Source organism: Archocentrus centrarchus, chromosome 24 (genome assembly GCF_007364275.1).
Source record: "Archocentrus centrarchus isolate MPI-CPG fArcCen1 chromosome 24, fArcCen1, whole genome shotgun sequence".
In the NCBI taxonomy this organism is placed as follows: domain Eukaryota; kingdom Metazoa; phylum Chordata; class Actinopteri; order Cichliformes; family Cichlidae; genus Archocentrus; species Archocentrus centrarchus.
Window position 1 is genome coordinate 21,459,355 of NC_044369.1, and position 24,005 is coordinate 21,483,359.

The window sequence follows — 24,005 nt, forward strand, 5'->3', positions numbered from 1 at the left end:
CTATGCTTGATTCAGATAGCTGCATTTAATAACAGTCATTTAGCCTGTATTCTTTTTCCATACTTTGGCATGTCAATAGCATATTTTTCACTATGCTACTCAATTGATAATTAAAGGGTTGTTTTGACAGCTGCAATTGGCTGAACAAAAATCTAGCGGCCCTTGTCTCACATTGTTTTGGAGTGTGTGTCTGTCTCTTCATATGATGGAAAATTTATATAAAAGAGATTGGCAGTCTATGATTTATTTTTCTCTTCAGTCTGAATTAGACATGTATATTTTGTCGGTTCGCTCACCTTCTTTCTTCTGTTTTTTTTTTTACTTTTTTCCCTCCATTGTGAGCTCCAAATGACCATCTCCCAGTCTGTTATGACAGGACAAAATTAGTTTGGCTACACTGAGAGACCGCAGGAACTTTGTCCAAGGTTTCAATTTCCCAGACCTCCTATTAGAGACAGGAGCTGCAGGGTCACAGGAGGAGTATTTGTCACTTTGATCCTGTGGCACTTAGGTCGCTCTTCTCTTTGATAGTGTCTATTTCTCTCTATCTTTCTGCTTTCTAATCATACCTTGGCTGCACTTGATTTTTTTTCTCGTATCCTTTCTTTCTCTCTGTATCCATTTTCTTTTCCACATTCTTCATCTTTCTCATTTCAAACCCACTCTCTCATCCTCCTTCTCTCCAGCTTGCCTGAAGAGTGAGACGTGGACACCCCCCCATGTGTGTCATAAATCAGTCCTTTCTGGGGAAACAGGTAGAACAGAGAGACAGAAGCAGATAGTCCCCTCCAGCCATTTGTTTTTCTCAGCAGGGCTGGGGTTTTGCCTTCTATTGCTCATGCTCCCTCCCTCTTCCTACTTCCACTCCCTTTCATCCTCTATCCCTCCTTCCCTCTCTCACCCTCTATTGCTCCATTCCTCCCGCCCAGTGCTCCAGATTCCCACCATCTGGACTCAGTGGTTGCCAAAGGTATGGAGGCTCTTTTAGCAACCCCATGAGTACAGGAGTATGGTGCAGAAAATCCACTTTAGTTCATTGCATCATCTGTGAAACCTGCCATGCCTTAGTCTCCAAATTCCAGCTCTTGATCTTTAAGATTTTTCAATTTTATTCCAAAACTAAAATACCATGAAATCAAGCAATACCTTGTAGTTGCGGCTGAACCTGCAGTAGAAGAAGTGCACATCAGCTCCTCTCTGTGACTTGTGAGACTGCTTCTTGACAAAGCTCATGAAATATTTGGTGTAGCTCATGTAGTTAGGTGGTGTTTTGCTTCGCACTCATTTTACCAAGACAGGTAGACAAGCCAGTAGATATTCTCTCACCACTCTATCCTCACACCATCTTGGGCCGTGTCGGTGTGTAAAAAGCAAGAATCGGGAGTTTTGGCCCAAAGTCTTTACATCCCAGATCCACTCAACATATGAGCAGCATACATGTTACCATGCCGACAGACACATGCAAACACACCATAGTTAGGCAGCAGGCCATTATTAGCCCATAAATTCTGTCGCCTGGAAAAGTGTATTATGCCAAAGGAGAGTGTGTGTGTGCATATGCATGGATGCCCATGTGCCAAGCCATGGGGACATCTGTGGGAACAGTGAGCTAGCTCTAATGGCCAAGTTGGCCATTAAATTGTGCCTGGGGAGAGACCCCTCAGAGGAATGTAATGTGTACCACTGAGCTTTGGCTCAGGCTCTCTGTAGTGGGAGCCCTGAGTTGTTAGCAAATGCTCAAATCACGCGCCTCAGAATAGATAGGCAGTAAATGTTCACTGCTCACAGACTGTAGATAAAAGATGCACATAGCTCCCATGCCATCACTGTTTGTGTATACTGTTGTGAAGTCTCAATTTCCACCATTGTCATCTTAGTGTTTTGAAACCACACTTGACAATAAGGGGAGGATCCGATACTCCGATCTGAGAAAGTGACGGATACTGCATACCTATAGGCCTCCTGCTTGATCTTCTTTTTGGACCATGGGTTGACCATAATTGACAAAGTGAACATCATTTTATATTCAGTAAGACATGAAACTAGCAATTTAGCTCATAAACTCATTAGGAAAACATTCAAACGCCATACCTCTAGTTTGTGATGGGATGGATGGATGGATGGATGGATGGATGGATGGATGGATGGATGGATGGATGGATGGATAGATAGATAGATAGATAGATAGATAGATAGATAGATAGATAGATAGATAGATAGATAGATAGATAGATAGATAGATAGATGTAAGTAATCTAATAATAACTGGAAAGTCTCCCAATTTATGTCTAATCTCTTCACAAATAAATTCTGCATAAAATTGTGTTTTTTTTTCCCTCTCCATTGGCCGGAGGAAACAGTGCATAGTGCAGCACCATAATTTTGTTGGATTTTAGAAATTTACAAACAGCAAACAGTGTTTCTCATTTCTCTCCCAGCCTCCTGCTTAAGCCCCATTTCTGGCAGCCAGTTGTAAATTAGAAGAGAGGAACAATTAAATTCTCAGGGACAATGTTCAGATAGTCATTGTCTGCATTGTGTGAGTGTGTCTGTGAAATGAATTCAGATTCCACGTAATGCTGTGCTTGTATGGTTCCAGTATCCTTTCTTATTCATTCAGTCATTGTTCCTAATGGTGTCGAAATTGTGGCGCAGTAGTGCCCAAGTTAGCTGCAGTGAGAGATTTTGCATCTGCTGTCAGAAGAAAGTGTTTTAGTTTTATTGTGAAACACTTGCTCTCTCCTCTTTTTTGTGTTTGAGTGCATCTTCTGCATTCAGGCTATTTTCATATATTATTATCTGATCTATCATCTGTTTTCAGTGATGTTTATTTCATTTTCATTTATTCAGCTTTTCTTTTTGAGATGTGTCTTAAATAGGACCCTTGGGCCTTCTCCTAAGTTACTGTCTGATGCTTTTGTATGATATTTTTGTCTCTTTTATTTTTTTTTATCTTTAAATAAAAGCAAAAGCTAAATTGATTTTGCTTTCAAACTTGCACTCGTCTCTGACTCGGGGATTTATAAAACTTATCGTCTTTGGTCTCCAACATAGATTTGTGCCTTACCTTTGGTGGGTTTAAGTAACTCGTCTGCCTTGCCTTTTAAAGCCTGTGCCCAGCTCACCTGCCTTGAACTGCAGCCCTGCAGTACACGGAGGATGAGTCTGAATAGTTCATGCAGCTCAAAGAGACATGCTGACACTGATGGATCCTGTTGGTCATAATGTCTAACAGTATATAGTCAGAGAGAAAAGCATCTGAATAATGTTATCTGTGATCAGACTGAAAGTCTGTCAGGCTTGAAGGACAGATGCAGTCTGTCCTGGTGTTTTTTTGTTTTTTTTTCTCTTTTTCTTCGTCTTGTGTTTTCTGGTCTATTTTTTGGTTCAGCTTCTTTTATATCAGCACAGTATCTCAAGATTAGTCACTCTAGAGCGGTCGCCAGTTTACACGGACCAAGAAGGATGAACTCAGAAGTCACAGTGCCTTTTAATATCAGCAACGATTAAAAATCTTGTTTTGTTTCGTTTTTTGTTTTTTTTTGTTTTTTTTCATTGAATTGATTAGTTGAGGAGGAAATTAAAAGAAGACAATGCCAGACTGTAAATGCAGAAGTGACTCATTGCGAGTGCCATTTCTCTTAAGGAGAAAAAGATCAAGAGATTTCATTCTTGTTCACACAAGGGCACCATGTGTTTGCCACAGTTTTACAATGCCTTCCCCGTATCGTCAGTAAGCAATTCCTGCTGTGGTGGTGTTTGGTGGTCTTGGCCAGCTGTGCATCCAAATATAAGAGTACTTTCTGTCAGGAAAAAAAGCCCAGAACCATATAGCAGTTGCCTAGCATATGATGGATCAGACTGTACTCCTGAAGATGAAAACACGTTCACAAACCCTTAAAAAGTAAAAAGGAAGTCTGCAAACAAGGTCAACTTCTTGCCTGAAGGCTTTCACTGAGCTGTATGAATCATTGCATTGGTTATGCTGTTATAAACAGGATTTTTAAAAAATCAATTAAGCCCTCTGTACTTTATGTTTGATGTCTCCCACCCAGGGTTATCATTTCAGGCAGTGTAAGTGGGTTAGGTAATGTGCTTCACCACACATAACATATTAGTAGGAGCAAGGGTCATGTTGCTTCATTACATTGTATATTTGAATAAAAGACTATTTTACTAGCGAGTTTCTGATATTTGTCTCTAAGAAATGCACTTTTAGAAGATTTTTTTTTTTTTTTCCAAAATATGATCAATTAATGCAGCAGATTAGTACAATATAAAGACTTCGGTGTCACAAGTATGAAAACAGTCTTTTCATGTTTGGTGTTTTTCTGAACCAGAGTCTGTGTGGAAATCTTTAAGGCAATTTACTGATCCAGACAACAACGTGAGTGAGTTTAATTAACATTCCCTGCCTGTTCTCTACTGCAAATTACAGCCTTTTCTTTTCCTTATCGGCTTTACTGTACTGTACATACTGCATGACTAAGTCTGACATTATCTGCCAGGCTGGTTTATGTAACATTAGCTGTACAATATGCTGTAAACACAGCTGGCTCTATACAGCAAAACAGTGCCAAGTGAAGTGCAGACAGTAATTATCCTTGTGTGTGTGTGTGTGTGTGTGTGTGTGTGTGTGTGTGTGTGTGTGTGTGTGTGTGTGTGTGTGTGTGTATATATTATATTTTTTTTAGTTGGAAAATGTGTTTTGCTGGTTTCATTAGCATCTCAGCGAGACATGGAGGCACTTTGCAAGATAGTGTCATCAGTTATAACAGACAGGTTTACCTTGCAGTGGACTGTTGATGAACTTTTGAGGCACATTCCATACTTCAACACAAAACAGATAAAAACCCAATATATATATATATATATATATATATATATATATATATATATATATATATATATATATATATATATATATATATTTTATAGCTTGATTATCTCACTTTCTCTGTTCTCGCCTATTGTATTTTAAATGGCTTTATCCATGAAAAAAGGCCAAGTGATCTGTAGTAGGCTGCCCAGAGCACCATTAAGCTGATTTATTATCTAGAACAAAGAACAAAAACACACTGTTTGTGCTGCGCTCATTTTGACTTTTCATTTTGGACGATTATGAGAATTGATCAAACCAGTCAAAGGATGAATGAAACCACGAGTCTTTTTTTTTTTTTATCTTACAAATGTTTTTTTCCCACCTCTGGTTTAGATTTGAATGACTGCATGCTATGTGAATGTGTTTAAACCTCTAGTTGTAAACAGTGCAGTCACACAAATTATCTTAACCATTGTTTACCTGGATTTTCAGCAGTGTCTGAATCGTAGCAGTAGATTTGAACTCAAACAGTATATGCGGGTGCTTTGGTCGCTTTGTGACAACTAATGCTCAGGATTACACAGCTGTGAGTGAACAGTGACTTTCATTGGGTCTCACTGCACCTCGGTTGGTACTGAAAATATTCAGCAAACTTTAAAGGGCAAATTTCCTTCAGAGAGGACTACATAAAAAGTTAATTTGCTGGGTTCAATTTACCTGCTGGTTTAGCAGGAAATCCTTCTATTAAGCAAATGCCTAATAAGCTGTGCTTAATTGCCATTTGATTGTGTCTCTGTTGAAACATGATGGTATATGTAGGTGAAATTATTGCAAAATGCTACCCAGTGCATCAGTATGCGTCAGTGTTTTATAATTTAGAGCAATCAACTGTCAAGTTTCTGCTATTCATGTCTGAATAAACAGTAGCCTACTGGATGAAGGGACCCACCCCGCAGACTCCCTTGCTTTATATCCTCCCAGGAGTATAATCATTTTCAAAATCAAAGGAAACCAAGTGGTTCAAGGCTCTGTCACACTAAGGAGGCCACAGGGAAGGACTCAGGAGAAAATAATGCTATTATAATTCATCAGTGACATAAACTAAGTTGACAGGTTTATCCAATTGCCTGACATTCATAAACTGCTTGCTAAATCTTCACACAGGTTCATCAAATCCCAGCGCAGCTTTTGTTTGAACTAACAATGGCATCTCTGCTGTCTTTTCCATGGTTATTAAAAATCATCTGCCTTGGGTATTGTCATCCCTCAATAAACAAGCCCAAGAAGCATAGGGACAAACACAACAACGTGTCATTGAGGTGAATTACTATTCTTTGCCTGGAAGGTCATCCTGTAAGCTTGTTTCTGGAGCTTGATTAAAATGCCGGGTTCTGCCAGTTCCTTCTTGAGCTGTCAGAAATCAGCTTTCCTGCTGTGACTGGAAAGCTGAAAAGTTGATAGATTCATTCAGTTTGTGCCACATGTGGGTAAAAATAAATCCTCACAAAGTTGGTATTAGAAGAAAAAGCTAGAGAGGATCGCTCGGTCCAGGAGTATGAAATTATTTTTGTGTTTGGAGTGCTGGGACATGGAGCATGTAGGATTTGCCGCAATGGGGCAGACACATTATGGCGTATACTTCAAATGGACACACTTGTATCTTTGTAGTAGTGTGTGTGATTCAACATAAGATCAAATATGATACACAAACAGACCAAACATGAGAGAAGAGACACCTCTCGGTGATTTGAATTGCCATGCCGTTTCCAGAGAGAAACATATGCATAAAAGCTCCACTTACATTGTACTATTTTTTTGTCATTACGTTGCTCGGTTCCTCCCTCGTCAGCGCCGCTCGTTTCTGACCCGCTAATTTGAGCTGCTCTTTGTAGAATGCTGATCATTACTGAAATTAACTGTTATAAATTAGCACATTGCTAGCTGATCAGCCACAGAACTTTCCACTCCCATCACTGCTTTTTTTTTTTTTTTTGGTCATTGCACCCTTACACTGATTTGCCCTGTTTAGTAAATCCGGCCCTAAAATGCACATGTGGACTTTGAAAAATGGGGCTGTTTACGAGGCAAGGACGTAACGGTTGTCTCTCGGACGAGACCCATTAATATAGAAATGGGAATTTTGTAGTCACAGGTGAGTCGAATGCACCGTTGAATGTCAAAGTTTGGTGTCTTCTTATCACAAGGCTTGTTTTGTCATAAATCAGATAGTTATTTTTTTAACTCTTTCTCTCTCTCTAGGAAAAGCCTACCCCCCGGAGTTCTACTATGATACCTACAACCCTCTGTGGCAGAACAGGCCAAGGGTCTATGGCTTCAAGCTGCAGTGGACCCAGATGAACCCAAATGCTGTGGACCGCATTGTTGCCTACAGACTAGGCATCAGACAGGTAGGATTGCTATGAGATACCTGCTCACTTGTTCTCTTGTTGTTGTTAGAAATATTCAGTCTCTTCTATTCTCAGTGAGCTACTGTCACAGCCAGAAAAGCCAGAGTTTTAAAGGCTTCAGATGTTGGCATCTGGTACAATACACTGCTATTGGCCAGCCTCTTTCCAACCCTTCATACATGAATTAGAGTAATTTCGTGCCACAGGCAAGTAAGAGCCTTTCTTATTGCCAAATTAAGCATGTGATGGAAGTGTTTGCACAGCGTGCTTGCCCTTGCTTGTTGCATTCAATTGACAGAGCCAAATCTTATATCTGTCTTATTGTGCAGGTTTTTTGAGGATGTGAATGAGCCTTCGCGGGCCAGGCAGAATCACTAAGAACCTGTCAGGGGCAGTCAGTTCAACATGGTCTGTGGTTTCCCTGAATTGCTTCTGTTTTTTGCTCTCCATCAGAGGAGTGAAAGGGGACCCCACAGTGAAAAGTAGCGAGCATAGCTCCTGTTTTTTTTTTTTTTTTTTTTTCTGCCTCTCAAGTAAACTCCACAGATGACAGGCAGGCGGCATTGATGGATGGCGTGGTTACATTTTCTCTTTTGGCAATCAATGTGCACCTTCCTCTCTCTGCTCTTATTTCTCTCTCCCCCCCTCCCCCCATGGCAATGTGGAGCACATTTGGTCTTGGTTTTTTGGGGTTTTTTTTTATTCAGAGCAGCAGGTGCAGCACCTTACTTAGAAACAGTTTGAAAAGTTGAACTTGCTCCATTAACGCCACAGAATTTCATGTTAACTTTGCCTTTTGCTTCGCAGCATCGAGGTGCCATCTGGAAGCATGTTAAGAAACAAAAAAAAAAAATCATATATTTAAAAAAAAAAAAAAAAACGAGGCGCATGCTTCAGTGCTAAAGCCGTCTAATTTCTGCTCAGAATTAGCACGCACACCCTGACAGTTGTGTTTGTAATGAATAATATAATTTTGTGTTTGTTTCACTCTACACCCTCAAGGAATTGACGCTTGAAAACACATTTCAGACCCGTTATGTTTGTGTAGTGCAGTGATTTTTCTGTCAACTATCTCAGTTGGTCTGTTTGGTAATAAATTATGTCGTGCTTGCAGAGCCCGTGTACTTGCCAGGGATTAGTCTGAAAACTTGCCAAGAATATACATTTGCTTTTCCTATTTTCAGCTGGTCCTGTGCACATTTGTAAAGATTATAATGTCTGCATCTGTGCTAGAATGGACCAACTGTAATTCAGAAAAGCACCATTAGCATTTCAATCTAATGTGCATTTCTTTATTAAAAACAGAGAGCATCACTGCCCAAGTCTATTTTAGGCGAAGATCTATGTTTTGGCATATTAATTTCTTTCCACCTTCTTGCCTTGATATCTCCAGAGGCCACACTGTGTGACCATTATCTCCTTCCTCCGAGGTATAACAGTCAATCTCCTATTGTCTTAGATGAAAGAGAATCTTTGCTGAAGGGGAAAATCTGACTTTTTTGTAGTATTTTCTATACAGGATATTTTCTATGCTCTTTGCTTTTAGTAGTGATTTAGAGTGGTAATAACATTTTTTTTTATTACCTTATGGTGAGGAGAAGTTGAAATCCAAAAGAGGAAATGAGAAAGAAGGAGGAGAGGCTCTTTTTTGTAAATTAAAAAGAAAAAGGAAAGATACCTTTGGAGCAAAAAATGAAAAGAACGGTGCAGTAAAGAAAGCATCGGCACGTGGACTACACCACTTCAGTCTATTTATAGAACCAGCAGCAGCTCCCCTGCCATTCCTTCAGAATCATTATCATTTTCTCTCAGTACTTTTGAATTAATACTTGAGAACTGGAAGACCTTATGCCTCTGTAATGGACTGCTTCGTCTTATCGTCCAGTGCCCTCATGAGAGACAGTCTGATTGAGGAGGGGGGTGGGGGGGTGGAAATGACTCTCAAGCTGAAAGGCGTGCACTGGTCAGAATCACAAAACACCAATCAATGCACCTGTCAAGGAGCCAGTGGAAAAGTGTTATATCTGCCTTTTGACACTCTAGATGCTTTCTTCAAACCCTTCTACTCTTTCCAGGACCTTGATTTCCTGTTTCCATTCCTAAGATAATTTTTTCAGCCCACATGTTACCATGTTGAAACTGTTTCTCCCTTTTCTTCTTTCCTCCTCTTTTTTTTTAACCTCTTTTTCAGTTGATCCAACAAGTCAGGTTGTGCAAGCAGATCAATAGATATAGTAATTTCACACAAGTAATCTATAGCTTGTCTCACATTGTGTCATCAGTTTGATTATCCCTGAGTTTGTCTTTGAATTTCTACCACTTTGATCATTTTGATCACTCCTGCTTTTTTTCTTTTTTTTTCTACAAAAATCCCACCTGAACTGCAGCCACAGTGAAATGAAATCAAATCAATATGGCCCTTTACCTCTGTGGGGAAAATGCGAAGAATGAAAGGTAATGGGGTGTAAACAGAAACCTTAATGGAGTGCAAATGTGTGGATTCAGTGAACATTAATGGGAATCAAAACAAAGGGGCTGAATCCATAATCCTGTAAGTATGCATATGTGCCAAAGTGTCTGAAAAGTTGAATGTTAAATTTCTTTTTCAGTCAGCATTTTGAATTTGATTTAAGCAATGCAGAGTAACACATGGGTAAACAGACAGGCGGGAAAAACAGTACGACACAGCAGTGGAACACAGGCAAATTAAAGCTACACACAAGGTAACGAGGGAAGGTGAGACAGCTGGAGCAGACTAACAGGCGTAAGCAATCAACACGAGAGGCCACGGAGGAAGTGCAGCCAAACACTATACACAAGGGACAAATGTCACCAAAATAAAACAGGAAGTGAGAAGCAACAACTAAACAGGGAAACGCAGACGAAGAACTAGACTAAACATAGAGAATGACACAGGTGAAACAAAAAAATTTTTTTTAAAGTCCATTAATTCAAAACCATTGAGTCAAATACTCCAGACCATGACAAAAAGTCAGTACGTGGTATGACCACTTCTTCAACACAGCTGGAACTCTTTTAGGCAAACGTCCTTGTAATTCCTTTAAGTAGTCTTCAGGAATTGTTCTGTAGGCTTCTTGAAGGACATTCAAAGCTCTTCTTTGGATGTTGGCTGCATTTTGTTCTGTCAACACAGAACACGTTTGTAAGTGAATATGTTTCCTCTACCATTCAGTGCATTCTTGGTGCTGCTGTTTAATTCTAATGTGACACCTCACATTGGCGCTGCTAAACTTTAAACTAGATTTACATGATGCTCGAGAAGCGCATTTAGGTCAAACATGGTCTCATGGTGAAGGAGATTTAAGTATCACTTTAGCTTTTGGCCAAGTCATAATAGGATTAATTTTATTATTTACCAGTGAACACTAATCGGTATTAAATCTGAAGAAATTCTAGTAAAACTATTTAGAAATTTACTACTTCACCATTTGAAAATATGCAAATTACTGTAACAACAAAACGCAGTTTGCACTGTTTGGTTGCTTTAATAAAATACAAAAGGTTTGCATAAAGTTATGCTACCTACTAAGGGTGTACTTGGTTAACTTTCTTTTTCACATGATTGTATATAAATGCATTCTCTCAACAAAGAATTAGGATTTGTCATACAGAATATTGTGAAGGAAAGAATTTGTGTGGTGCTTTTTTGAATCAGTCACTAAAAAAATTACTTTGACTTTGTGGTACAAACATCAGACCAGCAAATATAGACTAAAATCCAAATATATGTGTTAGTAGGTAAAAACAGACATACCTAATGTTCACCATTTGAATAGAAAGTTTCCTTTCACAATAGCAAATATCCTCAACATGTTATCACTTATTTTAGAGGATAGAAACACACACACACACACACGCCAAAACATACAGGCTGACACTGTGTAATTTATGGCAATTAACTGTCCTGTCTTTTGTATTTAAGGGGAAAGCTAAAATTTTCAAAGGACAGGTAAGGACAAGAGCGCTATCTGCAATTACGGCAAAGAGACAAAGCACTCTATTTACCTGCAAACTAATGGTGATGAAAACTTGCGCACCATAATTGCAGATCATCCAGCCTCTAAATAATTACCTAATTGGTATTGTTCCTATACATGCACGCTGACTCAATGCGGTCACACCTTCATTCACTCGATCTCTTTCTCTCTCTGCTAATACTGCACCCCTTCTTTCTGTATGGGATGGTCACTACTTGTGATGGAGACACTATTACTTGTCTTTGTGCAGCTTTCCCCCCTTAATCTGATAATCAAGGATAAAACATGCCCTCCTTCACTTGCAACCCCAGCAAATGCAACAGCATTTTGTTGCTTTGCGTTGTTTCGTATCTAAAAGCATAAAAGAAATTAATGTTTGTTTGATACCTGAACTAAGTCGGCCAAATATTTGCTTGTTTACATTATTGAAAGAGAAGATAGCAAAATTGTGCCAATTCAAGGTCGCTTTTTAAAGGGATGGCAACAATAAATTGTAGAACATCATGATAGAAATTCTTAGGAATCAGGCAGACAGTCAGCGCACAACTGTACTCACAAAATGCCTGTATAACCTAGAATAATGGGAGAAAAATGAATCGGGATATTTCTTCTGTGTCTGCTGCTTCCTAATAGCAGTCTGTGAGTTTAGACCCTGGGAGAAGCTTTGAAAGTAAATGTGGTTAATGAGCATCTAGCTGTCATCAGCTTACAAAGGAAATTTGTTTTTGTTGTGCAGCTTTTATGTTAGTGAATCATACATATGCCTATAGGGGGTATTAATTGGCAGATGAAATGGAACATTATACAGTCAAGTTAAAGGAATACATACTTTTTATAGTAATACTTGAAGGAACATTAGAGGATTTTTTTTTCCTTTGCATGGTACGTGCTGTCCTTAATCTGCTGTAAAGACAGCAAAGGTACAGGAGATGTTTCCTGACAAATACAGACGTGGATAAAATTGTTGGTACTCGTCAGTTAACTCACAGTGGTCACTGAAATAACCTGAAACTGACAATAAATAAAATAAATAACTGATAATAAATTTAAATAAAAAATACTGAAAATTAATTACATAATTCTGTTGAACCACAATTGAAAAGCAATGTCTGATTTTCTTCAGCTAATTTTCAGAAATATTTAATTTATTATTATTTTTATCAGTTTCAAGTTATTTCAACAACCATTGTGGGTTTTTCTTTCTTTAACAGAAGAGTAGAAACAATTTTGTCCACATTTGTACATTCTCATCATTCATGAAATCAGACCAAAATACATACAATTTTTTTTATTTTAAAAAATCATTACAAATTATGTCCAAGGTTAGATAATAGCAAAGCAGGTTAGAAAACGGGTTTGGTTTATAATTGTTCATCAGTGTGGATCATGTGGGAGAAGCTGTGATCTGTTATTGGTATAAAAATATTGATCCGAGCTGTCTGAAAACTGTGAAACCTTTTGACAGTTCACAGAAAAGAGAGCCCAAATGATCTTTGTTTACAGGCTAGCATTCATGCATGGGATACATGAGGAAGGCAACTTTTAACAATGAAACTGCAAACAAGGAAAATACAAGCAAGAGAAACTTGAGGCTGGTCCAAATGCTTGACTGTGGGATGTAACAAAAAGAGTTACCAAAGAAAAGGGAATCTGTCGAATATACTGTATATAGTAAGTTAGTGATGCTGATTGCACAGATGTGGAGCAAGAAAGGGTGTAAAACAGAACAGAGCGTGAAGGAGAGCACGCCAATCCACTGGAAACTGCTCCCCCATTTCAGCAGCAATTCCTTGCTTTTTGAAAACCAGTTATGTCTAAAGACAGAACTAGAAAACATCTTGTGATTCTTCTTCCAATACAGATGGGGCTGCAGCGCTGGTGGGAGCAGGAGATCCCCGTGGATGGAACAATCAACAAAGGAGAGCTCATGACGCATAACCTGACTGAGCTGATAAAGCCTGAATCTTATGAGGTGCGCCTCACGCCCATCACACGTTTTGGAGAAGGGGACTCGGCCATCCGTATCGTCACCTACAGTGGTAAGTGTCGCGTACCTTTGCTGCTGTAAAAACCAGTTTTAGGAGACAAGAGACCTAAACTCCTGCTCAAGTTTGTGCTGCCGTGTTAAGATGCGTTTGTCAGTAATGATGATATCATAAGTTCACTGTGGCATCAGCAGCCATTACAGGGATCCCATGATGATCTATTTTGTATGAGATGTACGAGGAAGAACCAGTAAAAAGTGAACTGATTGAAGTCATAAGAATTGCATCTAACACATTCAGTCATCTGTAGACAGCTCGAATTCAGCTTGCTGTGCTCCTTTCTAGTTTGAGCCAAATGAATGCTGATCAACTGACTAATCTTTTCCTAGTGACCTTCATTGCTTGAGTCAGGTTTCCCCTGTACTGGGGTAAAGGCTGACTTGTTGTGTCTGTGCTTGAGAGATCATCATGACATTGAAGCTTCAGATGACTCAAGCATGTAGCCTGGGTAACAAAAGCAAACAGAGCTGGTAGGAGATGAGTCATATTTTGCTGCCTTCGCTCAGTTCGCCCCAAAACAATGCTACTTTCTTGTTTTTTTGATTCCTTCTCATCTGCATTTGTGAGAGGATCTGATTTGTCACCAGGAATGTTGCTCATACTTCACATTGTAAATATTTTGAAAGGTGCTTGCCCTTGCCTAGTCTGACATGAAAGCATAAAATCTTACTGTACCTTTGCCCACAATGAGAGGCCAGATAGACGAGTAAAATTTTTATTTAATTTATTTAATATAGGCTTTGAATCTGGACTATAGTAATAAAAGTAATAATAATAATAATAATCGTGTAGCAATTTTCAAAAACAAGCCACAAAGTGCTTTACAAATACTCAGATATTATAGAGAAAACCCCAGTAATTACCCTTTTGTGGAAGCACTTGGCAGCACTGGTAATGAAAAGCTCCCTTTTAACAGAGGGAAGCACACAACAAAACCAGTCTCAGGGAGGAACGCCGTGTGCCTAGACCATGCCTGGTTCCAAAGGAAGTGGAGGGAGTTTGTAACAACAAGCAAAGAGCAGATTGGTGGGGCCACTAATTGCAGATCACTGCGGTTGTAATGTTGCTCCAGAGAAAGCATGAAGCTACCTGAAGAGAGGGGACAGAGAGGAAAAAGCAGGAACTACAGGAGAGAAATAAAGTGAGAAAAAAAAAATAGTAATGAAATAAATAAATGCATCTAGTCATATTGACCTCTTCCTCCCTGGAGGCCCTTATTCTGAATCCAGGTCGAAATTGTTATGAAAACACGACTGACACCATTTTTTTCAAAGGTTGCTAAGCAATGCCACATTCACTGAAATGGCCACTTTTTACTATTAAAATGGATTTAGGCTTTATTTCTGGTGCATCAAATTTTGTAGGATTGCAGTTTAAAATTTTAAAACGTGCAATAACATCTGGATCAGTGACCCATTTTTTATTTAATTGCTGTTTTTTTTTTAACTCTCCTATTTACAATTCTGATTCTGTGGAAATTAAATTGTCAATATTTATTTGTTTTTGTTTTTTTAACAAACTCTGGTATGATAATAACTAAAAAAAGATGTGTTTCAAAATTCTCATCCATAGAGCTCAAGGTTGTTCATTTTGACCTTATAGTCTTGCAACTGTTACTGAGTATATTTGCAGTTGGGTTGTTTTTTTTGTTGTTTTTTTTTCTCAGGTGGGCATCTCATTCGATAGCCTTGGGTTTAAGGAGATAAAGAAGTAATAACAAATGAGGTTAAACTGGGGTTAAATCAGAAAAGCCTCTATGGTAAAAGTGCAGCAGCCAAAAATAGCAGCCAGAAGGACATCACAAAGATTTAGTGTACTGCAACCACTGAGAATGCATCAAAACGCATTGTATTTCTCCAAATAGAGGTAGAGTCTCCAGCCTCTGGGATGGCAGACTAGCAAAAATACAAAGACTACAGTAGTATCCACAATTGGCCCAGCAGTACCAGTGAACAGATGCACAGGTACTTGAGATGTACATCTTCAGAAACTAAGTGACTGACTGTTTTCTGTCTATCACTGACTGCTGAGTTCTTCCGGAGTGGTGCTGCTGCAGTTGTGAATAATTCAGTTTCACTGCAGCTCATCATGGCTGGTGCAAAGAGAATTGGGAAAGAGGTGAGGAATGAGAGAGGCAGATAAACTTTCTCCACTGTTATTTTTTTGTAGTAGTTTGTGATATCGCGTGGTCCCCCGGTCAACGTCGAATTGAATTCAGTGGAGTTGAATCCAACTGAATCCAAAGTGAAGTGAGGAGAATTGAGGCTAATTAAGGCAGAGAGTGGCACAGGAGGAGTGATGGAGGCAGCCAAGTTGGGACTGAGGAGAAAAGGGAGATACATCGGAACAAAGTTAAAAAAAAAAAAAATTGTAGAAAAAGGAGAGCCAATGCTGATGTGCAAATTGCCTGCCCAGCAAGAGACTGGACTAATTATCACTCTAGGGCTGCTCTGTTCTCCCACACACAGCATAGCGTCACTGTAGCAGGCTAATGTAGGTCTGCACCATATCCACTCTGCTCTAAGACTGATGTGTGAAATACGGCCCAGGACCATCTCCATTATCGCTTCCGTTTCATTCTCAGTGGGGAAAAACAGACCTATGGGGTATCTCTGCATGAGATGAAGCACCAAGGCTTTATCGGTTTAGAAATTTATGGCAAACTGAAAAAAGGGGCTAAAAGTTCATATTATTATTAATCATTATGTTTATATTTAGGTCCTTTTCTATGTTTGGTATAGGAGTATGATGTACATATATAATCATGGAAGAAACTGGACCAGAAATATTTATCTGTTCAGTACTTTGGTTGCTATTCTCCTGAGTCAAAGGCAAGATTGGACCATTTAGGGAGCTCTCAAAGAGTCCAAGCCTAAATTAATCAATTTAATTATTTTCAATTTTTTTTAAATTAACTTTAATTAAATTAATCTATGGTGAGCAATGTTGCTTCTCTGTAAGGAGGATGAGGGATTGAGTACAACGTTAGTCCTGACTCCTCCGGTCTAAATTTGTGCGTGCCTTCAGAACTGCTTTAATTCTTCATGGCACAGATTCAACAAGGTGCTAGAAACATTCCGCAGAGATTTTGGTCCATATTGGCACGAGAGCATCACACAGCTGCTACAGATTTGTCGACTGTGCAGCCATAATGTGAATCTCCCATTCCCCCACATCCCAGTGGTGCTCTATTGGGTTGGGATCTGGTGACTGTGGAGGTCATTTGAGTACATACTGTAGAACTCATGGACATGTTCAAGAATGTTTGAGATGATTTGAGGTTTGTGAGCAACCAAGAAATGGCACACTGTTGTCCTAAAGGGGTGGATGTGGCCCGCAACAATACTCAGGTAGGCTGTGGCATGTAAACAATTCTCAGTTGGTATTAAGAGGCCCAAAGTGTGCCAAGAAAACATCCCTCACACTTTTACAAAACCACCACCAGCCTGAACAGTTCATACAAGGCTGGATGGACCCATGCTTTCATGCTGTTTACACCAAACTGACCCTACCGTCCAAATGTCGTGACAGAAATTAAGAATCATCAGACCAGACAACAGTTTTCTAATCTTCTTTTTTCAATATTGGTGAGTCCGTGTGAATCGTAGCCACCTGGTGTGGTCTTCTGCTGCTGTAGCCCATCTGCTTCAAGGTTTGAAGTGTTGTAAATTCAGAGATGCTCTTCTGCAAACCTTGGTTGTAACGGGTAATTATTTGAGTTACTGTTGCCTTCCTATCAGTTTGAAGCAGTCTGGCCACTCTCCTATGACCTTTGACATCAACAAGGCATTTTTATCCAGAGAACTGCCGCTTACTAGATTTTTCCTCTTTTTGGATCACTCTCTGTAAACCCTAGAGATAGTTATCCAGGGAAAATCCAGTAGATCAGCAGGTTCTGAAGTACTCAGAGCAGTCCATCTGGAACCAACACCCATGCCACTTAAATCACCTTTCTTGCCCACTCTGACATTTGGTTTGAATTCCAGCAGGTGGTCTTTATGTGCATAAATCCATTGAGTGGCTGCGTTGAGTTGGCTAATTAGATAGTTGCATTAACGAGATGCTGAACAAGTATACCTAATGAAGTGGCTGATAAGTGTATTTCATGTGTTGTGGTATAGTCTCTATGACCCTAAAATGAAAGAAATTGCAAAAATGAACAAAATGGACAGAAAGGTGCAGCTGTTTTTGTATGTTTTATAGATGTTAGCTTAAACATTTCTGTCCTGTGTTAAATTGTAACATAAGTCCTCCATTAGAGGAAGTTTTTTTCCTCATTGCCCAAAAGGCGGAGGCATCATTCTGTACCACATAAAGTCGATGGTAGCAGCTTTTCTGTGACTTGGCATGAAAACACAAAAGCAGTTACAGTGTCCCCAGTTGCAAGATGAAGAATGGCTATGTCACCAAGCTCTGAAGATGCTCTTTTAAATTTTGCTGCAGTGACAAACTCAGCATCTGTTTGCTGTTCCTCATAACACTCCCCTCTCTTTTTCTCCCTCTTGTTGTCTTTCTCTCTGGTTTCCTCCAAGAGACAGGATTTAATGTTTAAGCCTCCTGTCAACCCTCACAGTGTCACAGTAAAACACTGCTGCTGTTTCTTAATATTCCATTTTTTATGCGCCTTACAGTGACATATACAACACCTCTCCTAAAGGCAAAACTCACTAAATCTGATATTAAATTTGGTTTCTTGCTGTAAGTGGGGTGTTACTATTTGGCCAGTGATGATTCAGTGTTATAGCCGTCTCAGCTTCTATCTCTTTGTCATGCTGTGAAGTATGCTTTCACCTGAGAATTCAGAGATATTCAGAGCTTGAGAAAGACTTATATTTTATTATTAATGTATTTTTAAAAGAAATACCCAAAGCTTTCAGTAGATTTTGAGGCTTGGTACTATTTTCCTTAATATATCTTGCTGTTATGGGCAGTACAGTGGCACATCTGTTAGCACTGCAAGAAGGTCCTGGGTTCGTATTCACCTCTGGGACCTTTCTGTGTGGACTTTGCATGATCTCCCCATGTTTGCATGTGTTTCCTCCCAGTCTGAAGCCATGCACTTAGTGTGGTTAGATTAATGGTGACTCTAAATTGCCCATAGGTGTGAATGGTCTGTGTTCGCCCTGCAACAGGCTGGCGACCTGTCCAGGGTGTACCCTTCCTCTTGCCCTCTGACAGCTGGGATAGGCTCCAGCCCTCCCGTGACCCTGAAAAGGATAAGTGGAAGAGAATGGATGGCTCTTGCTGTTGGAGGACCAATTTTGCTGTAAATGTATTGTAGTTGCTGTCTTGTTACTGTATTTTGTATATGCTCAGTAGTGCTGTTTTATAACATACTTTGATGTAAAGGAATACATTTATTCAAGATAAATAGGCCTTTCATATTTGTCCGTTAACTATAAGCCAGCAGCCAGTGAGCTTGGATTAGAACAAATAATGAAACAGCTAGCCTTGTGGCAGTGACTCCTCAATTTCTTTTTCATTCTTTTTTTTTTTTTTGGTAAATGATATAAATAATGATGTAAATGATATATAACATATTAGGGCAGCACAGTGGCACACACTGTTCACACTGTTGCCTCACAGCAAGCAGGTCCTGGGTTTGAATCCACCTTGGCTGGGACCTTTCTTTCTGTGTGGAGTTTGAGTGTCGCATGGGTTTACTCTGGGTACTCCAGAGACATGCACTTAGTGGGGTTAGGTTAAATGGTGATTCTAAAAAGGTGTGAATGGTTGTCTGTCTCTCTGTGTTAGCTCTGTGACAGACTGGCGACCTGTCCAGGGTGTACCTCGCCTCTCACCCTCTGACAGCTGGGATATGCTCCAGCCTCCACGTGACCTGGGAAAGGATAAGCAGAAGAAAATGAATGGATATGACATATTAATTATTGAGCTTTAGAAGTGTTGGTGTTTGGTATTCTTTGACTCCTGACAGGTTTAGACAGAGCTAGCTGACTCCTGCTGTGTTTCCATTCTTTATGCTAATTTAGGTTTACCAAGGTTGCTCCAGAGTAGTCTGATTTTTTATTTATTTTTTTTTAATGTAGCATATTACAGCTACTTTCATGCGACTCATGGATTCCCTGTGCTCAGCTGGATGCCCCTGCTTGACATCCCCTTGAAATCCAGTCTTGGTTTTGGCACAAGAGTTGTCAGCAGCATATTTATGATTTTAGCCATGGCAACTGCTGCTGCAAAAAGTTATAATATGACATTAAATGATATAACATGACTTGACGTGATGTGATGTGATGTGATGTGATGTGATGTGATGTTGTCTTTTTGTTCTGCCTTTTAATTTAATTTTATCATTTTCTTTTTTTCTTTTACATTAAAGTGAATGCCAGCCTAATCTGTGTTAGAGTCCATGAACATTTGTATCAGTGCGTTTTATGTTCACTAATGAAAGAACAGACTTACACATGGCTTGGCCTGGGTGTGTCCACGTGTGTTACTGCAGGACTTGTGCAGAGCAGTACATCCTCAGAGCAAGGCTTTTGTAAAAAGACGCAATGGTGTGATGTTGCTCTTGTTATTTTGGTCACGGAGACACAAGGGAAAGATTGCTGAACTACATTTACCCACACTGTCATTATTCCAGCTGATGATTGGGCAGCTGTGGAGCCATCACAGGGCCTTCTCAGAACATCATGGCATGCACCCATACCCCCTAAATATGATTGATGTGATTGTGGGAGTGTGTGGATTATATAAGGTCAGTTAAAAAAAAAAAAAAAAAGGCATGCCACTGTTGTCTATGAGGAGATTTGGCTGCAGCCTTGGAATTGTCTGCTGCTTTGTAATATAGCTGCAGGCCAGTGGACAGGGAATCCTGCCAAGATGAAGTCAGTGCTTGTATCCGGAACAGCCTCTCCGGACCAATGTCCTTTGGCGGTCAATGAGCTCACTTTGTGTTTCAATCAAAATTAGGCAATTTGGATAGAAGGCATTCATGCATCAAGCTGCAGTTTGTTTTGTCCTCTCAGCTGGAAAAGTATAAACCAGGAGTCAGGCAGACATGCACCAAATATGTGGTCTAATAACAGAAGTTTAAAAAAAAAAAAAAATCTGCTCTTCACTCCACTCTGTGATCACTGGGAGTTTTTATCTTGACAACTATCAAAATTACATTTCATCCTCGATCATTATTTAAAGCTTTTTAGCTATGGGGGGAAGCAGGGTGCTGCAGCATTAAGAAGAAAATCTGGGATATTTTTTAAAGCCTTTGCAGCTTGCCCGAGGGTTTTACACATCTATGTGTTAACAGCATAGTGTATTTGAAGGAGGGCAATCGAGGTCTACTCCTGTTTTCAGGAGTTAAGACACATTTAAAGACAAGGCTGTAACATTTCCTTAAAAATTCTTCATTTCAAATACTCGAGTCAACAGCTGAGCTCTGTCTCAGTTTATTTCAATGCTTTTGTTTTCCCATATCCAATACAGTCATCTGTATTGGAAGTTAAATTATCTGTTTGTGCATGTGTGATTTGGAGAGAGTGTTTGCATACACGGCAGTAGTAAAGTAGCCTCTGGGCCCGCTCTGTGCACAGCTTGAGTCCCTCGGTGAGGATAGAAGCACTGCTTGAGCAGACACACTCTTCTGGATTAAGGCATAGTGAGTCAGTCGGGGAAAGCTGCAGGTAAAAAAAAAAAAAATCGCAGACAACGAAATACATTTTCATAACCACAGTATTGGAAGAAAGACGGATTTGGGAGGGAGTGAGGAGAGTAACAGGAAATGGGGCATTGAGATGGCGAGAGCCAGCGAGCGGGAGGGGGCCTGCGAGAATAGAGTTTTGTCGGAACCCTCAGCATCCGTTTCGCGGGCCTGAGGCTGTAAGTTGTCATTTAAAACATTTTCTCTGCAACAGCCTGGATGATTTCCTCCCCCTCTGCAGTCTGTAGTGCTTTGTGCAGTCCAGTGTAGATTCAGCAGGAAGCAGTGAGTGTTGGGCTGCAAGTATTTTCACAGTGTCGGTTACATAAAAGATTCTTAAAGCTTTTTCGGTGAAGGTGTACATTGGAAAGGCAATTTTGGTTGCTTCACTGCGTGTGTCTTTGTTTAGCTCTCTTTTGATCCCCAGGCAAACACACATTTCCATGAGCCGTGCAACAATAAACAGAAATCCCTTCTTCTTCTTTTTCTTTAATTTGAGCTTTTAAAAACACCAGTTTCATCAGCGCCACTGTACTTTGCCACTCTCAGTACATGTTTTCCTTTGTAGGAATGATTTGTTATTACTCACTTTAATTGGTTGGATTAAAATCAATTCCCCCCATGAACAGCGAGCTTTCATAAATCACGCAGCAACATAGTTTTGTAGTAAAGCTGATGTATCGCATCTATTCAGCCGGTCAGCAATCGATCATGAAAATGCCCATGAATCTTCTTGACAGGTTAAATGGTATTTACTCTGCAAAAAGTGAAGTGCCGACTAACTGGCTCGCTGCAACTCTGTGTGATACCCTTGACCTTTATGTGTTTGCTGCGGCAGTAGCCTCTTAAATTATCAATGAGGGAAGCATTGAACTGCGGTTAGGTGGACAGAATGCAAAACAAGTCTTCAATGTATTTCTGTTGATGCAACTCAGGAGTGTTTGATCTAAAAGTTTTCATAATGGTGGGTTTGAAAAGACAGGAAATAAGTTGCAGGAAACTGATTAGCAGACACACTTGTGATTATTACTCATTTTTATGATTTATTGGCACCTAAATGGAAGGATAAAATAGGCTTAGTGTTCTAAATGGAAGTCACCTTGGACAAGAACATCAGCAAAGCGGTAAATGGCAGTAATGATAAGCATTTGCGCTATAAGCTTATTAATGTGGTCAGGCTGGTCTTCCTAATCCCTCTGTCTTTTACATTAGATAACAGACTGCGAATGAATGTTGTCACCTTTTCCACTTCAAATCCCAGACATCTCTCTTTGTGTCTGCTCGGTAATCATTGTTCTGGGTGTGGGAGTTGATTGGTGCTGTCTGTTTCCTTTATATTTGTACACTGAGAACACAAAAGTGCTTTACAGAGATCGAACGTAGATACTTATTTAGCAAACAGCTCCTCTCGTTGCATTTTGTGTGGTCACACAAGCCAAAAGAAAAAAATATCCTGCTACAACTATTAGACCGTGCTAGCACTGTATATCGAATGGGTCACATGTGTTATAGTAAATCTCTGCTCTCTGTTTTACACTTTAATTTGTCTCGCTCCAAAGCAGTGGTAAAACAAACAGCAGAGGAGAGAAGCAAAACTGCAGCAAAGACTAACACAGCTACAGCTTTCCATAACATGTTCTTTGTTGCTTAAGAAAGGTTAATACCGTCTATATATATATATATAAATATTTCTAATCTGTGTAATGCTCTGCTACTTGCTGTATGATAGAGCTCACACAGTGAAAGTGTTGAGCTCCTTTACGTCAGCGTGTGCCTCTGTGTGCATTTCCTGTTAATAAGTGTTTCATGTAGTGACGGACTGCTAAGGTTTTCTGTACTAACGATTATCCTTGGCCTTTCTCTTCCACAGCTCCCATCAACCCTCACCTGAGTAAGTAATGTGCACCTTACTTAGCATGTCTCATCAGACAGTGTGCTCCTTCTGACATAACACCGGCTGTGAACACAGTGGGGATACTCCAAGTAGCTGTCTAATCTATTGAACTGGAAGATGGTTTTAACTACTCTAAACTAGGACTAAATGAACGATGATTAAGCGAGACTTGCCTTTAGAAAAGTGTAAGCTTGCATCAGGCTATTTGATATAGTGTGTTTTGGACACTGCATTTGCATGAGATGCTGGATGTCCTTTTGGGTATCTCTGTGTGTGTGAGTGTGTGTGTGTGTGTGTGTGTGTGTGTGTGTGTGTGTGTGTGTGTGTGTGCGTGTGTGAGAATGAGTTCATTTGCACCTTCTGTGCTCTGTGACCATTAATTATGCATGCATTTGTGCCATAGCTGTTTATATTCTTTAATGTTTAGTTTCATTTATGACGCACTTCATTGTTGAAACTTCACAAATTCACATTATTCATGCCTTGAGAATCCAGACTTAATCATTGCTTGCTGTGCTGCAGTGCGCTGCTGTGTATCGTGGTTTATGGTTTATTTATTTATATAGATATATATTTTGGTGGGTGTTCGCAGAAACATTGCCAACATAATAACAAACATCCTAATCACCAACATCATTATCCAAATCCCTGAAGGAAACTATCTTACCTGCATGCCTCCTCTTCCTCCCTCCTTCCTCTGCCTATTCTCCAAATCCTCCTATCTCTCTGAGGCGCACAAGGCGAAAACATTTAGTTTAGCTCACTGCGGATAGGGGCGTTTGTGTCTAGCACCAGGAGCTAGACCTCCATTTAAATCTGCATGCCCATGAGGAGAAGAGTCAAGAGTGCCTCAAACCCAGCCCCTTGCTGCACTTTTCCCTCTCCACCACCTCGTCCTCTCTTGCCCGATCTCATTCTCTCCCTCTCTCTGCCTCACAGCATCGCTGCCCTCTTCCATCCCTTGGTCCATCCACCCACACTATACCTCTGTCTGTGCTACCTCCATTACCTGAGTAAAAGCTGCAGATCCCACTTCTCTCAAGGTCACCACTCCAAAATGCTCCCAGCTACGTTTTAATAAATCAATGAATATTTATCAGAGCACATGCCTGCATCCTGAATCTAAATGCTGCTTTTTACCATCTCTTTGAGGACACCGCTTAGTGCAGCCAACTCCTCTG

At 40.0% G+C, this 24,005-nt stretch overlaps 1 protein-coding gene across 1 annotated transcript in view; it reads left to right on the top strand.

Moving 5' to 3' along the window:
• LOC115774319 (MAM domain-containing glycosylphosphatidylinositol anchor protein 2) overlaps positions 1 to 24,005 on the top strand; it is a 195,920-nt gene that overhangs the window by 154,381 nt on the left and 17,534 nt on the right. The window contains exons 11-13 of the mRNA XM_030721530.1: positions 7,082 to 7,230; positions 13,090 to 13,267; positions 22,801 to 22,821. Coding sequence (XP_030577390.1) covers positions 7,082 to 7,230; positions 13,090 to 13,267; positions 22,801 to 22,821 — 348 coding nt within the window. The remainder of the gene's footprint in view (positions 1 to 7,081; positions 7,231 to 13,089; positions 13,268 to 22,800; positions 22,822 to 24,005) is intronic.